The sequence below is a fragment of the Typha latifolia genome, chromosome 10 (genome assembly GCF_019914945.1).
Source record: "Typha latifolia isolate L0001 chromosome 10, TyphaL0001v2, whole genome shotgun sequence".
NCBI lineage: Eukaryota > Viridiplantae > Streptophyta > Magnoliopsida > Poales > Typhaceae > Typha > Typha latifolia.
Window position 1 is genome coordinate 2,591,439 of NC_133095.1, and position 17,220 is coordinate 2,608,658.

The window sequence follows — 17,220 nt, forward strand, 5'->3', positions numbered from 1 at the left end:
AGGGAAGGAGAAGGAGAGGACTTTATAGTGGAGAGATGGGCCTCGGGCAGCCTGTCAAGCTGGCCGAAGGGGTTGGTAATGGTTGGTCGTAGTACAGTATACCCATGTGTCTTTGCCTATGGGCTTTCAGATGAAAAGAAGAGGAAAAAAGAAAAAATAAAGGAAGAATAAAGGGTCCTTTTTACAAATGTAATCACCCATGTTACGGATTTATTACAAAAACCTCCTCCATTTTATATATTTATAAAGAGACCTCTTTTTTGGGTATATCTATATAAAAACACAAATAAATTATATAGCCAGAATAATCTACATTTTTATTTTTATTTTAAATGCGTTTTTGGAGTTTTATTTGCAACATAGGAAAAGAGAAAGGCTTTTATCATTTAATTATATTTAATTTTAATAGTAAACTCTAATGTGCATTACAATTTACAAATATAAATAGTGTGTATTCTAATATAATAAAATATTTATCCGGTATGAAAAATGCTTGCACTCAGTTTTATATGCTACATTAAAAAAGTAAATGTAATTAAATTGTAAAAAGCCACGGATAGAAAAAAGTTACTTCTATAAAAATAATAGAAAATGCTTATAATTTTCAGTAATGTTAAAAAAATCTCCACAATGGATCTGTGTGTGTAGACCTCTCTTTCTCTCTGTCTCTGTACATATACTTCTAAATTTTATATTCACATATACACCCTTAAAAGATAGTAAATTACTTCGTCACCCATTTCACATCATACGTAATTTGTAGCGCTACACTCGAGAGATCTCTTTCAATGTTGGTGTTTTTTATATACATAAATATCAAATTCGGAGGCCCGTACACATAAATAAAGATCTACAGAGGGTATATATGTAAAGTAACCCTATAGGCGTATTCGACTCGGAGGCTCGTACACATAAATAAATATCTGTGGAGGGTGTACGTGTAAAAATAACCCTATGACTCGGTCCAAAAAATTAACGAGCAGGGGGGGGTGGATTTAGTTTAGAAAGCGGACAAAGGACCACGCATGTTAGTGACAGGGTGTAATGTTCAGACGATCGGGCCCCACACAGCTGTCGCAAGCCTACTGGGTCCCACGGGCAAGCTGGTCCTTTTCCAAGTTTCAACCACTGGTTCATTTCTCTGGTTCCCTTTCTCGTCATTTAATCTAAAAAAGAATTAAAGAAACTTGTGGCGGTTTCTTTAGCGTCCTTTTGTTCATTGAGATTCGTGCTTACACGTATATAAGATCGTGGATGGATGAATGATTGCAGAGATTGACCGTCGTAGTAAACAAGGTGCTCCTGCCTCATTTTAGTACACGTACCGGTCGAAAGTGCAATGTGTGAAAATATATCAGATGCTAATTATACAAAAATGTATGTCCGGGACTGCAAATTCCTTATTAAATTTTAAGCCCACAAAATTAAGCATTTTTTTGTTAAAAAAAAAAGAGAGAGGAGAAATGCAATACTTAATTTCCACGGTGTCAACTAGCAAAATTTCATACCAAATACCAAATGTTCAGGAAAAATCTATCTCAATTATTCAAATCTCATGGTTATACCAATGGTTGGCAAGCCAGAGTAACCCTCTTTTTTTAAAATAAATAGAAAATATATATATATATAATACATAGAAATGAATTCTGTTAATTAAACCAAATATAAAATCTTATATGTTAATGTATCAAAATTTTCTTTAACTACTATGGTGGTTTGTTTTTGTACAAATATCTTTAAGTGTTGAGGAAAAGCCCATGGGCCAATTCCTAAGTTGCAGCTCTCATATTAATCTCTAATTTCTATCAGCTAAAGTTATATAAAATTAACTAGAAGTATAGATTAGTATGGTTGGAACTATCGATCACCCTTTTATTTTTCACTGGTTTATTAATCTCTTTATTTTTTTTTTCAAATTAAAATAGACTTTTAATTATGTAAGTGATATGCTGATGAGATATTTCTACGAGTAGTTGAGATTTTATTTAAAATTCAAATTTAAATTAAATTTGATTGTAATCTTGTTTGTCAATCGTACCAAGGAAAATGAATTACTACAGTCCATTCACTTAAACTAAAATTCCTTAACTAAAATAATTAAATTTAAAGTTTGAATTCAATCTCAACTATTTAAATCCCATATATGTCTTGTAAATTTCTCACTCAGTATCAATAGTAGACTTCCTACCTCTTCACACCATGGAATATATAATATGAGATTGCTCTTAAGTTTTAGCTTAAATTCATCATTTAAATAAGTACTGCATGTAAAATGATAGTTTTATCTAAGGATAGAATCTTATTTAAGCAATTCCTTATTTTGTATCAAATCATAACTATTTGATCTATATTAAGAATGTAATATAATCTTTATACTTAAGGATTATGTATGTGCTTCAGAGAGATACTTCCATATCAATTATAATCTTTACATTTCTCAGGGATCCACTTAATAAGTTGATAAATCCTTATGCTAATATTTGATCTTAAGTTCTTGTATTTTTCAAGGGGATACTTCTACCTCAATTAACCAACAACTTTTCCAGAGTAAAAAGTTGGAAATGAATTGAAAGCATAACTACTTCTATTTGTGCTGCTCTACCAAAACAAAATAAGAAATAATAGACAATGCTGAAGAGATGGTATTGCACCTAATTACCTTTCAAAATATACTAAAAGGAGGTACTTTTATTATAATTTTTTTGCATAAGACAAAGGAACACTTGCAAAAGATGGGGGTAGGATGGCAGCATTCATATGCAATTGTCTACATTTCCTCCTTTGAATTGATGTTAGCAAATGCCACTTCAATTGAAAGCTCCCCTTAACTAGCACATTGTCTTTTAGTTTTAATCTTAGAAGTAAATTTAAGGCTACCAAGTTAAATAATGTAATCAGTCACTTGCATAATTGGTCAGGTTTCGAAACTCCGCTCAGTTAGATGTGAGAAGAATCTTCTTACGAAGACGATTGTGACTAGAGTTGGCCCAGTAATGCAACCTAATTTAGAAAACAATCAAACCTAATTTAGGTGTGTTTCTTTTTTTTCAAGAATGACTCAATTAACCATCACTTTTACTACTTTACTTGATAAAGAGTTACAAATGAGAATGATTTGCCAAAAGGAAGGAATCAAAGAAGGGTAAAAGAAGAGAAAGGGGACAAGGAAACCATAGCACCAAAAAGCTCACCATAACTTGATAGAAGTTATACATAGATGGATTACTTTTGAGTAGAGCATCATGTGCCTACAAGTCTTGTACAAGCAAGTGTTCCCCTTAGGGCTAACACTTCATCATGATAGGAGAGGATGGGAGTGGCTTAAGCTTTTGAGTTGTCTATGGCTTTTCCATGATCTCACTTTCCAAAAGTAAGAAAGAGTAGCTTAGTTTCACTATACCATAACATGTAAACAAACTTGCACCGAGAGAGTCTCAATCACCCTAGGAGGTGGGTCACATATGCTTACCTTGGAGGGAGTACCAAATTAAAAGACAATTTATATCTTAGTATCCTCAACTTTATTACTAATTTAATTACTCAAGAACTTGCACTGCAGTGTCTTCTTTCAGGTCTTGCATGATTCTTTTATTCTCTGTCAACATTGTTATCATCTTCCCCAAGTGTTTATGATCATTGTCTATTCATTTTGACCTGGTCTGGAGCTTGGATAAGAGTCCTAGTTTTGTAAGCAAACCATGAATTCAAGAATCTTTTCAGATAGTTTTATTTGGCCCCAAGAACTAATATTCGAAGCTTGTGACAATGCCAAGTGACAGCAACCCAAGTGACAGCTCTACAGATTATTACATTATTTTCAATTAGAATAATCTCATTCTTAAATCAAATGGCCAGCCACCTAAATTTCTTTTTTCTTAATTAAAATGGCCACAGTGGAGAGAAATAGAAAAGGAGATCACTGTCAGCTAGACAACTACAGAGATATGTTTTTCTTTTATAGTTTGATAGGAGACTCGCAACTGCATTTTAGCAGAAGAAAACCTTTTCATGAGGGTTCTTATCACCCAGATTTCTTGTTTTTAGTTTGTGTAACATGGTTAAAGATAGCAATGGCCCATGCCCATGCACACACAGAGATAGCTCCATGAAATAGGAAGAAATCATATATCGTTTGTATCCGTTGACGAAGTTATCAAATACACACAATTGATGCTCTGATATGCATTCGACTGTGCGCTCTAAAATTGACTTAGAATCTTTTAGCACTTAAAAAACCTCTCACAAAATAAATATATTAAAACTATTATGTATATTATTGGTATATTATCTAACAATTTATCCGAAGAGATGCAGTAAAGTTCTGGTACATGAACCGGAGGCGATTATCCCAAATGATATGAATTGAGAGGCTTTAACCAAACTAGCCTTCTTTTATATGTATTTTTTTTACTCAACGTCTTAAACTTATTACCAAATTGTGTTTAATTTGCTGTAGCCCTAATAGAAACACTAATCAGTTCAGCGTTTTTATCCTTAGGTAAATTTTTTTCTTACCTGCTAAAAGATTAAGTTAAAAGAATTAATATTCATAAAATACTAAACTAATTAGTATTTTAGGATAAAACAAAATTACTGAATTAATTAATATTTTTGTTTAGAGATAAAATGCTGATTAGTTCAGTATTTTTATTAAAATTACAGTAAAGTAGATCCCATTTTATAATAAATTTGAACAGGCTAATTTGGTCAAAAACTCTGAATTGGCTGCAGGTGAGTAATTAATTGGAGCTGGGACTCCCATCCAATTTCATGTGGATGTCGAAAGGAATGGAGGTTGGGTTTTATTCATCCCTCTCCATTAATGGCAGCTCGTGGGTGCACTTATCAAAGGGCCCAGATCCAAAGAAAACCCACCCCCTTTCCATTTATTAATTAATTGCAGTTATTACGGCACTAATAATAGATGATTTAGACTAGGTTGCTTGGTATGGCTGCTTTGCTTCTCTAATTTTTTTTTACATTTATAAACCCTTCAATATTTTTTTATTTCTGGGTACATATATATATATATATATATATCTGTTATTTTGTAGGGTTCCTTTTTTCGTGTGCATGTCCCCAAATAAATTATTTGTTTATGTGTATATACTTCTAATTTTATTTAAATAGTAAACAGATTAAACTACTCTTATTTTTTTTTGTAGACAATTAATATCAATTAAGAGCATATTTGTCCTTTATTTATCTGTTTAGAATGGTATAACAGGAAGAATAGATCTTTTGAGGGATATAAGAGTAATAAACCCTAATTCGTTTAATCATCTCATTTGTAAGGTCAAAACATTCTAATTTTACTGTGTATTATAATAAATAATTGATTTTAGAGGACATATGCGAGGCGTTTGCAATCTAATTATAACTATTTTCTTAATCGGCAAGATTAAGATTTTGAAAATTATATATAATTTTGTTATAATAATAGAAGAGTGCACACAATTAATTATACATGCAGTACACTCTTACACTTATTATCGATCAAACCAAAAAAAAAATGTTATTAAATTGCAAAAAAAAAAAAACTTTGCAATAAACAACCAATTTCAGGTACTGGGTTATTTCTTCGCATCACAAGCAATCTTTTCTTTGGCATCTCTTCGTAGTCTCTCTGTTCTAATGCATGTGATTTTGCCCAATAAAGGAAGGATCTTTCTTGAATCTTGCTCTTCCATCTCTCTCTCTCTCTATGTATATATATAGTTAGAGTTTTTTTTTTTAATAAAAAAAATGGGGTTTTAATAGCTTTTAAGCCCTTTATTTTAACATTAATTTAATGTGGCTTTTCAGGAGAACCCAAACCCAACTCTTTACCTTCTTCTTCACCACTGCGGTGTGAGTTGGCTGGCAGTGAAACGAGTGCCTCTTTGTCTGCTTTAACCCTCCGACCTTTTCTACTGCCTACATTCCCCAATCTGGCCTCTGGCTTTGGGTAGGGTCCTTGGTCTGCCCCCATACCTTCTTTGGGATGCTGAAAGCAACCCCAAGCTCTCATTTTGACTCTCTCCGCCCATAGAAGCAGGTGGGAGCAGCGTCTCGGGAGATGGGTTCGTGAGTTCTTGGCTTGTTTGCGTCTCTGGCAGGCATCGGTGGCAATCCCTTCTTGGTGGGTTTGTTGAGGTTCTTGAATTTTGTTGTGCTAATCTGGTCCTTTTCGTGCTTAGTTTGGTTGATACTTGAAGGAACCGTCAAAAAGGTTTCGTCTTGATCGGCCCTGTGGATGCTGTGAGAGATCCCATTTCGTTTCCAAGCTGCACGGGTAGTGTTTGTAGAAAAGCCGGATAGAGTTAGAGGTCGGATACTTGCGGCCAGAATGAGGGATTTCCCTTCTTGCTTTGGTGAGAGTGGGGTGCAAGTCGCTGATTCCTCAGGGAGTTCTAGCAGAACTACGCCTAATCTGGTGACTTGCCTTTACCAGACCCAATTGTCTGGCCGATCTTGCGTTATCACCATTACATGGAGCAAGAGTCTTATGGGACAAGGATTTAGCATTGGGGTGGATGATTCTGCGAACCAATCCCTCTGCAAGGTGGACATAAAGCCATGGTTGTTCTCTAAGAGGAAAGGTTCAAAAAGCATGGAGGCGGACAATAGCAAGGTGGAGATCTTCTGGGACCTCTCTGCTGCTAAGTTCGGAGCCGGGCCTGAGCCACTGGAAGGTTTCTATGTAGCAGTGATCTTTGATCTTGAGATGGTCCTCTTGCTTGGCGATATGACAAAGGAAGCCTACCGTAAAACTAATGCGAGCCCTTCTCCTTCGAATGCAGTGTTCATAGCCAAGAGAGAGCATATATATGGGAAGAGGATCTACTGTGCCAAGGCTCAATTTTGTGATAATGGTCAGTCTCATGATATTGCAATAGAGTGTGATACAGTTGGACTCCAAGATCCATGCCTTGAAATTCGCGTTGACAAGAAGCGGGTGATGCAGGTGAAGCGACTCGCATGGAAGTTCAGGGGGAATCAAACGATCGTAGTGGATGGGCTCCCTGTGGAGGTATTCTGGGATGTCCACAATTGGCTTTTTGGTTCACCTGTTGGAAATGCTGTCTTCATGTTTCAGACATCCCAATCAGCTGAAAAGTTGTTGCCATGGTCATCCTCACAGATCATTGTGGAATCTCAGTTGCGAAGCCTCGGTTTTTCTTTGATATTATATGCATGGAAGAATGACTAGATGTATAAAGGATGGTATCTTACTGCCACACCTCTTGAGTGCTAACAAGATACTTTAGTGAGTGTATTTTGTTTTTAAAAATGTGTGTGAGGCTACCATTTTTTTTTTTCTTTTGATTTACCATCTCTTATAAATTAAAATGTTTGAATATATTGGTAACATTTGCTCTCCTTCATTGAGTTTTCGTCTAATATGTCAGCAGTTTTAAACGGCAATTTCTCTTAGAAAAATGATACATGAACTTAATCAAAAATTTAATGTAAAATTCTATTTCAATATGAGGCAGATCAAATCAAGTTTGGAATTGACTCTGTTATTCTTTTAGCCGTGCTATTGAATGATTTTAATTGTTCTTATTCAGCATCATGTGCTATAGTTATCTTGTTCAATACTAGGCATGGTGTTATGACTTTCTGCACTAGAGCCAATACTGCCTCAAGAGAGTGAGAAGAAAGAGTTGCCGATTCACCATCTTGAATCTATACTATAGTATAGTTTTGTGATCCTGTTGAGGAAACTAAAGTTGCTATCAGAGATATATATGGAAGAATGAATTGCGAAGGTTTGCCAAATTGAAATCTGTGGATTATGTTTGCATTCTTTTCCTGATTGTCTTCTGAATATGCATATTCTATGCAGGATCATTACCTTGAGAATCATCAACTGCCAATACTATGCTCGACTTTTTTTTGATATAAACCAGTATTTTTTAACAAGTTCTGAACTGCCAACAGTCACCTTTACGGAATGTATGTCAACCAAGGGTTCTGCTGAAGGTTAGCTGAACTTACCTTCTTCGCCACGACATGCCTAATATGTGTTACTTGATCTTAGTTCCACATCATGGTTTTTACGCATTATTTTATTGTTTAATGAGGTAGAGGACCTATCTTGATACTTCTAATGCTTTGCTGTGACAACACAATTATTTGACATGTAACTGCAATAAGACATAGTAGTCAGTTGTAAAATGTAAGGATCCATATCGGTACAGAAAGTAGATGCTCTACTAGTCTGCGCTTTTTAACCTTAGATTGTGAATGCAAGATGATGCACATAAGGCTCAAAAGCATTCTTTATTATGTGATGGAGTACCTTGTCTTTCATGTCTCTGAAGCATGGACACTGCCACAGGCTACAGATACAACAATTTAGATAAGCCCATGTAGTAAATTACTCTGAAAAACACACTGCATCTCAGCTGACAATATATGGAAGCTAGCAACTACTTGTTTCCTGTCTGACATGAAGGGATCTCTGGTCTGAAGGAAAATTATCTGACATAGGTGTGCATTGCAATTGTTAGTTGCAAGGAACAACATATCGATAAGAGCATGCTTCCCTTTAATACATCTTCTGTGATGCATATTTTATCTTCTTTTTGATCTAGGTGGTGCTATTTCATTTCACATGTTATTTATGATGATTGTTGTTGTACAGATAAATATTTGTTTTTATTTTTGCCTTTTCTTCTTCCATCACCCATTTTCTTCCTAGGCATTCACCTTTCAGTTTAAAGGTGTTCACCAATTTTGACCTAGTTTGGATGGTTTGACAACCTTGATCTTACTGAATATGATTATGAAAAAAATTGTATTACTCACTTAAGGTGAAAATATCAAGCAAAAACTAATTTTTTTGGGAAAGTGGTTCCTAGTATTAGTTATTTGGCTTCTTTTAGACATTTGGCGACTCGAATAGGGGCCAAAATTGGCCCCCAAAGTCAACCCACCAACTAATTGACCTACCTAAGAAGATTTAGATAGACCCGGTTACTCATTTCAAGCACTTTAAAGGTATTTATATGTCCCGGCCAGAACTAGGCCATTTCCTAATCTTGAAATTCCTTGGACATTCGATTATTCCTCTCTTTTCCTTTTCCATTTTATGATACATAGGGCTAGAAATGGTTTCTCAAAATGAGAAAGAGCTTGAAAGTGAAGAGTGAAAGGTGGAAAATGACACGGTACCAACAAATATGTAACTCGTGATTGGAATGCGAGTGAATGGAATGTGGTGGGAGGGATTTTTTTTTTTAAATGGACTTTGCCTTAGCCTAAAGCAAGCTCTTGCTATTTTCCTCATTCTCCATTCACCCTACAAATGAAACAATAGCAAGCGCCCATCCTCATGGGGTGGCTTCAGTCCCTCTTCAGCCCGCTGAAGAAGCTGTGGTTTCGTCTGCATTCCACCCAGGAGAAGAGTACGTTCTGCTCCACATTAGCTTCCTATCTTATCATAATGCTTCATTCTGTAACTCCTGGTATCAGTTGTAGTTATCATTTATGCGCTATTTCTATGTGAACATTATCATCAGTAAGATACTTATCTCTTAGTTTGAGATTTGTTTCAAAAAATTCTTTTGAATGCTAATGAATTATAGTGTTGATATTTTTGTTTATTCCGACAGGGAGAGGAATATACATCCTGTACAAGGATGTGAAGTCATGCCCATCTGAAGATGTGCAAGTACTTTGGTCGATCCTTGTGGAGTCGCACCAACTACCTGTTCAATTGAAGCAGGAATGCTTCACACATGCAAATAGCCAAAGAGAGTAAGGTTGGCTGTGTAGAACTGCATGTCTTCTGTAAGGTTTGGTAATATGTAGATTTGATGCATAACCACATCAGTCCTTTTGGGTTTATAGGATGATGTATATAATGTAGCTTCGCTATGGAAGAAGGGCTGCTTCTTGCATGGTCAAATGAGACCTTGATGTATATGATAAGTGGAGTGATACTCTATATATACATGCATACTTTATACACAAGATATAGAGAAGAATGAATGGACATATTAGAGATTTGGTAGAAGGTGGTCTACCTCTTTTATGATTTGGTGGTTTGTCTATTTAGAGTAGTTGGAAGGTTGCAGGGATTTCGTTTTCATGTGCATGATGTTGCTTTGCATCAAGAATTTTATCATATAAAATGAAGGTGCCTTGATTAAATATTTAATACAAGCATCTTGCATGTCCAAAATGTCATAAATGCATGCAATCTTTTATTTCTATGATGCCAAAAAATTATCAGTAATATCAACAGTCAGTCCTCACTCCAAGGTAATAAATAACTCGAGTCTAATTAAATATTGAACTTTAGTTGTGTAACGTCCAGAAAATTAAAATGGTTTTGGGAACCCTTAGAGCAAATCCTTAGTTTTCAAGTCATATGCTATCAAATTCAAGCCCAAGAGGTCATTCAGATGGTATTATTTGTGCATTTTGGTGCTTCTTATGGTTCAAAAGGTAGTGGTGTTGTGTTGGAATATATGTGTGATAAAATAAATGATAGAAACTATTGCTGGTTATATGAAAAAAATAACTCTCTGAATGAGACCATCAAGAAAACTTATTAGGCAACAAGAATCTGAAAGTCGGAGAAAAATACATCTCAAAACTTTCAAATTAGATCAGCTTCGAATTGACTTCTCAACAGTTCTGAGAGCTCAACCTCCTAAAAAGAAGAAAACGATACTGTTCTAAAATGATGACCTACCACATATTTTGGAGTGCAATGAGGACGAAGTTGATTGATATCAATGAAATTCAAAGTATGATCTTCGTGCGAACCAGATGATGATATGGCTAAAATGTTTAGTCTGTTAGCCATCGGATACTTGAATTGCACAAACCATCAAGATGAACATGACCTGTATCGATCTGTCAACAGAAATGCTGGTCATATGACCAAATATATTTGATTAAGTTACAGGCTACCAACTCAAAGCTGCTCAATGTCTAGGACAACTGCAGTGGTTAGAAGTACTTACCACCAGCAATCATTATTCAAGATATAACAACTTATAGATAATGACTTATAAAATTGCTCGTTAATCCGTCAGGATGATCAAGCATGAAGCACCGCTCCCATGCGGTACTAGAAAAATACAATGTAAATTTCCCAGCTTAATGGACAGCTCCCATGCGGTAATAGAAAAATACAATGTAAATTTCCCAGCTTCATGGACAAATTTATTTGATGGGCATTGCACTATCTTGCGTACTGCAAAGGTTCCTGCAAATAAATTATTATGATAAGAGAATTGTGCCAATAATCATAAATATACAAATTACAACATAAGTAGGGCGATTCCTTAAGTTAGAACTTTATGCAAAATAAATGTCAATGATACTAATTAACCTTGGCTGTTGAAAGAAACAGTGCTCATTTTATAAGGAGGATGAAGACAAATAATCAGCCAATCGGATCAACCACCCTTTGAAATAGGGTGCAGCATCTACTTCTGTATGAGAGAGGGCACCAAGAGGGGTAACTGTGATCTGCAAGAATTATGAAATAACCAAATAAGGAAATAACCACAACTGGAAACGAAAAAAATACAGTAGTCTGACAATTTTAAAACAAACTGACATATCCTTCTAGGAGGGCTTTATGGTCCGTGTCCTCTTCCTCTTCTTCCTCACTATTTTTCTTTGCCACCTATTTAATGCATAAAGAACATATTAATGATCTAATTCACTCATATTTCAAAGTTAAAAGGAAGCATTTGAAGCCTGTTCACCAAGTCACCGCCAAATATTAAGCATCTGCATATTGTGCTAAAGGATCACCGTGTTCTACGCTTATCTAATGCCACCAAGCCAGATGATTATCATGATTATAGTAAATTAGTACTTTACATCTACAAGAAGTGAGAAACAATGATGGTTTCTTTGCCTAGACAATTTGACACGTTAATGGATAGTCCAGAGCAGTTGTTTCTTACTAAATATAAGTATTCTCTACATATCTCTAAAACTTTCAGATAAATAAATATGTTGCCAAGACAAAAGTTTGCCGATAAAGGCTTAAAAAATACACTGCAGAGTATTAACTATGAATATAATGGAAAACCATAAATTTCCAAGAAATGGAAAAACAAGAAAATGTTTACTAGTAATATATTTCATATATTTAAACAAAGAGGGTTTCAGAATAATATAGATTAAAAATGGATGGAGTACCACTCTTTTGAATAATAGTTGATTCTCTGATACAGATGAAGAGCTGTTCTTTTCAGAGTCTGTTACAGAGTCATCATTGATATTTGCTGTCTGATAAGTATCTACTGCAGGCACGCTCGAATATGTTTGCTCCCAACCAATTTTGATCATGAATTTTCCCTGCTTTGTAATCTTAAATCCCTACTGGCATGCAGAGGAAAAGAAAGAAATATAGAAGCGCTCAGATTTCTACATCAATTTACATTGAAGATAAAATATTAGCAATGATCAGCATTCAGCACATCTTAGCATTCTCATACTTAGCCAGAGGCACCTAACAGAGAAACACATATAATCTGTTCAGATCCACATAACTCTTCACATCCAAGAGAAGGATTAAAGAAAACAAAAGTTAAGACATTTGGAAGTCCAGTTCTATCTGAGGTTACCTTGTGATGTGCAACATCTGTTGGTACATCTATGTTCAAGAATGATCCTTCAAGATAACTCTTATTTTTCAGCTCGACGAAAACAGCATTTATTAGAGGCAAGCAAACCTTTGCAGCTAGTTTGAGGTCATTAATGCTGCTCTTACCTGCTGCCCTGAGAATATGTAGTGGAATAGCATCACTTGCTACAAAAGGCAGCTCAATTTAGACATTCATCAGAAATAAGAACTATGTTACTAGAATAAATAGCTGAGCACCAAGAGTGGTGTATCAGGTTGAGCCTAAATATGTTTGAATAAGTACAAACAACAAAATGGAATTCATTAGCCAAACTAAATAAGCAAGCAGACTGGCAAAAATTTCAAGTTCTATACAAGAATAAGAAAGAGTCCCTTTAACAGAATACTTCATCGAATATGGAATAGGATTAGACATAAAAGGATGAATGACTAAGCATTTCTCTCACCAATTGTATGATATAGCTAAAGCAGGTATGCCATGCAAGAATGCCTCCCTGGCACCAGCTACTGTCCCAGAGTAAACACTGCATATGAACCAAAAAAAGGAAGAAGAAGCTGCTGCTCATCATTCTGTAAAACTTCAAAATGTATTTATTGTTGATAAAACTGAAATGTCTATCCTGATCAACAGCAATAAAAATTAGAACTAAAAAGAAGAAGAAAGATTGTGATCACCTGACAGCCATCTTAATGGAAATGCTAATATCAAAAATAGCAATCATGCTTCATTAACCACCTAAAAGCATATCTAATTTGTGAAGTACTATATATGAACAACTCCAAGATTGTGGTTAAATGAAAGTTGAGTAACATCTTTTCGTCAAGTCAGTCCAAAACCAACTTTAAAAGCATATATCAAGAATGTTTTTAGCATCTTCAAGACTTGGACAGCATGGTCTACATAATAAAAAAAAGACTAGAAGAATGACACACATGCAGGAAAGGCGCACAACAAGTTTCCAGGGATAGGCACCTGTTTAAACGTGAACAGCACCGAAAGAAAAAATAGTAGGTAACAGAATATAGACGTCCAAAGAATCAACCAAACTGCTGGAATAGATTTGGGCACCGTAAAGGCTATTCAATGTATTCTGATACTGAAATCAACATACATCATTATGGATTTTAAAGTTCCAATAAACATATTATATATCACACAAACCACATAATGTAGCTTCTTGATGGATAAATAATTCATCAATTCCCAAACACTGTCGAGTTCCTTTTAACCACAAGACAAGCATTGAAAGCTTTTAATTAGGATCACAGATAATATTTGGTTTGTAACATAAACAGGGTTCATTTCTTAGTATAACAGTACTTCATGGATAGATGATTTCTGAAAATAGATATTGCTTAGAGATAAATCAAGGTAATGAAAGGGATGAATAACTAACATGTGATATCCACAGTTGTTGCCAACGTTGATGCCACTAATTACCTGAATCAAGAAAAACCAATTAAGCAATTTGTCAAGTATCTTAACATTTTGATACTTGAGAAACGAGAGCAACTTAACACTACAAATTCACAAAGAAAATGAGAACTTTTACACATTAATCAAGAGCTTACCAGGTCAGGAACCAAACCATGGAAGAGTTTCCCAGAAACACCAAGAGAAGCACAGTCTGCAGGAGTTCCTACAATGCACGAAATCAAACAATAGTGAATAAAGGTATGCATGTCAAAGTATATATATTTAACCTTACAAATAACAGCTCCAAGTACATTTTATCATCGAAGGAAGACTTATTGTTATAGGAAAATACCGTATATAATGTCACCAATAACCTTCTTTCCTAGATTTTCAGTAAGGAGATAATATGACAAATCAGAAATTTGAAACATAGACTAGAAAATGGTAGAAAAGAAAAGGAAAAAAGAGTAGCAGAAGTAAAGGAGAAAAATATAAGATTTGCTAAATAAAGGGAATAGCAGAAACATGAAATACAGTCTGGATTACAGGGATTTTGCTATTAGAAAGTCCTCAGATGACCAGCTGACAATGATAGGGATAAACATTATGGTTGGATAGCCATCTTACAAAGCTTTCATTTGTCTCAAGAAGTACATAGCGATCACAAAATACACAAGAGACACTTCTTTACTTTAAACATCCTGCTCTAATTCACTTGAGAATCGAGATACTTCTTTCCCTTAAGTATCCTGCTCATTCGATGCAATGTCTTCATCATTCTAATGTGACTAAGCAATAGATCAGATCATCAGAATTATAAATAGACTAGATTCTAACTTTTTCTCTATATTTCATTATTTCTTCCTTCGTTTTCAACATCTTTAATGGTTCACCACTAAAACAATGTCATCAACAATTAACTTGAAGGGCAAGTGCTATGTTTCATTTCATTTCTTCTCTATTCCGCTTCACATAATAAGATTGTTACAAGGTGCTGGAAGGTGGGCCGTGATCCTTTGATATGGACTGGACTGGAACTCAAAAGAAAAAGATCTTAATCAAACTGCAATCGCAGTTTATCAACCACCCACGACAACAACCGAGATCTTTAGGACTCAAGACTTCACCATCAAAACTGAGCGAGATATGGCACACAAAGGAAATCCCATTTCGGTATGATCTCGGCCCTCCATCCAGCTTACGAGGGGTCTCAAGAAGGCCGCACCCTTGTGATACGATAAGAAGAAAAGGGGCAGGCTGCCCTCTTTTCTTTTCAAAGCTAGGCGACACAAAAAAATAAAGAAAGGATGGTACTACAACGCACAAGCGATAAGAGCAAACTATCTTATTGGTTTCCTCCAAATTGGTGGGTAACGAGTAGACCGACCACAGATACGGTATAGCCTTGCTCTATAACATCTTAGGTTGCCTTCCACGGGATTAACGAAATAATTGGAGAATGCCATAAAATCTTTTCATATCTAATTTTTCTGGATAATATGTACCCATAGGCCGTAAGCAACTTAATATTATTCAGACGAAACATGACTTGAGAGCAGAATAAACCTGGAACTGCAAAAGCTGTAGCCCCTTCGATTTCCACACTTTTGGCACTCAGTGCATAACGCCAAGTTATGCCATGACCAACACCTGACTTGTCCCTGCATATCATATGAAGATTGACAACAGGAATACCATTAAACACTAGACAACATTAGATTTCCCAGAGTTTCTAGATGTAAAAAACAAGGTGTCAAATTTTCCGCCTTTCTAACTAGCAATTCACACAGATTACATCAAAAGATTTATTATATCACAAGCAGAAACTGGAACATAAAAAGTTAATAGTGCATGACTTTTCTGGAACATCAGATTGAAAATTTATCGAAATGAAAAGATATTTATATCAAGAGCAAGACTTGATCCTTGTACAGACAGAAGGAAGATTTAAATTACCCAACTAAACAAAAATTTTGTAATAACAGCATATATTAGCATCCTATAGTCAAGAATCTTTCATATAAGGTATGGGGCACAATTGTATACTAATATCACATACAATGTAAACTTGCTTCCAATAAAGATTTAATTTTGATTCCCGAAAATATCATATGCATTTGTTAAGACTTCTAACAATGAATAGATGGATATTATACGGCATACTATCATATATTAACCGCATCCATTTACCTTGTTTGATTAACACTTAAACATAACTACATAGTAAAAGAATAAAATACCCACCAATATCCCCAATAATCTTATTTAAGATTAAAGAAACTGATAAGAAAATAAGCATAAATATAGTAGAACAAAGAAAAAAGGTGGGATTAAGAGAAATAGGGAACGAGATGAAGGAATAACTCACGAATCGGGGGCGCAGACGAGGACGCGATAGCGACCGGAGGCGACGAGGAGATCAACGAGGAAACGCAGCCCAGGGGCGTCGATCCCGTCGTCGTTGGTGATCATCACGATGGGGAGAGGAGTGGGGCTCGTCGTCCCGTCCATTTTCGAGAATAAGCTATCCAGCGAGGAGGAAGAAGCGGAAGAGACGAAGAGTGTGTAGTTCGACACAGTTGGCGGTATATAAATGGGGTTATTCATTCGACAGGTAGTCGTTCTTTATTGGAATAAATTACTTTAGGAATAATTGCAATTATCACCCTAAACCTTTTTTTTTTAATATTCATATAGATATAGATATCTGATCAATGGAACTCCTCCGTCTCCTTCCTTGCTTTTGCCTCCTCTAGCTTTTTGGAGAGACTAGCCGACTCAAGTCAAGCTCGAGCTAAGAAAATTCTCTGAATCAAGCTAGGCTTAATTCACTCAAGCTCGACTGATTTATAACTAAAGCAACGGTATGCATAAATGATGCTAATGAATTAACCTTTGAGAGAGAGAGTACCACTAATATCTTCGACCCCTAAGCTCAATCACTCCCTTAATGTCTTAAATGAGTCAAGGTTGATGTATAGACTTATGTTGGAATTTCTTAGTCTTCAAGCTCCATTAAGACTTGAATTGCGCTTAATTTAGAATATATAGTTTTAAAAGGCCCCTTTTTTGTGAAATAAGGTTAATTTTAAAAGAAGTATTCTAATTTTTAATACCATAAGAAGAAAGTTAATATTAATATAGCTATTTTATTATTTAGTTGAATACTAGTATAAAGAGTAACTATTGCGTTTAG

General features: G+C 35.2%; 2 protein-coding genes across 6 annotated transcripts; one reads left to right on the forward strand and one right to left on the reverse strand.

Annotated features, from left to right (window-relative positions):
- The first annotated feature begins 5,674 nt into the window (after positions 1 to 5,674).
- Positions 5,675 to 9,741, forward strand: LOC140796964 (uncharacterized). 3 transcript variants are annotated; one of them, XR_012110567.1, is made up of 4 exons: positions 5,675 to 7,249; positions 7,588 to 7,754; positions 7,832 to 7,968; positions 9,603 to 9,741. XR_012110567.1 is itself a non-coding variant. In XM_073150189.1 (2 exons), exon 2 carries the CDS (start codon positions 6,329 to 6,331, stop codon positions 7,190 to 7,192), a length of 864 nt encoding a protein of 287 aa, XP_073006290.1. In that variant the 5' UTR covers positions 5,676 to 6,098; positions 6,180 to 6,328; the 3' UTR covers positions 7,193 to 7,367. The 3 variants fall into 3 exon arrangements, 2 of the variants coding, with proteins under 2 accessions (XP_073006290.1, XP_073006289.1); XM_073150189.1 differs by lacking the exons at positions 7,588 to 7,754; positions 7,832 to 7,968; positions 9,603 to 9,741 and having other exon boundaries at positions 5,676 to 6,098; positions 6,180 to 7,367; XM_073150188.1 differs by lacking the exons at positions 7,588 to 7,754; positions 7,832 to 7,968; positions 9,603 to 9,741 and having other exon boundaries at positions 5,676 to 5,947; positions 6,032 to 7,367.
- A 1,114-nt stretch (positions 9,742 to 10,855) lies between these two features.
- Positions 10,856 to 16,614, reverse strand: LOC140795988 (uncharacterized). Of its 3 annotated transcripts, none has more exons than XM_073148823.1 (10): positions 16,393 to 16,614; positions 15,591 to 15,685; positions 14,180 to 14,247; positions 14,005 to 14,048; positions 13,054 to 13,131; positions 12,588 to 12,741; positions 12,160 to 12,339; positions 11,567 to 11,635; positions 11,336 to 11,475; positions 10,856 to 11,209 (listed from the first exon to the last, which is right to left on the reverse strand). In XM_073148823.1, exons 1-9 carry the CDS (start codon positions 16,533 to 16,535, stop codon positions 11,365 to 11,367), a joined length of 942 nt encoding a protein of 313 aa, XP_073004924.1. In that variant the 5' UTR covers positions 16,536 to 16,614; the 3' UTR covers positions 10,856 to 11,209; positions 11,336 to 11,364. The 3 variants fall into 3 exon arrangements, with proteins under 3 accessions (XP_073004924.1, XP_073004925.1, XP_073004926.1); XM_073148824.1 differs by having other exon boundaries at positions 14,180 to 14,235; positions 16,393 to 16,608; XM_073148825.1 differs by lacking the exon at positions 12,160 to 12,339 and having other exon boundaries at positions 16,393 to 16,613.
- Positions 16,615 to 17,220: the final 606 nt, after the last annotated feature.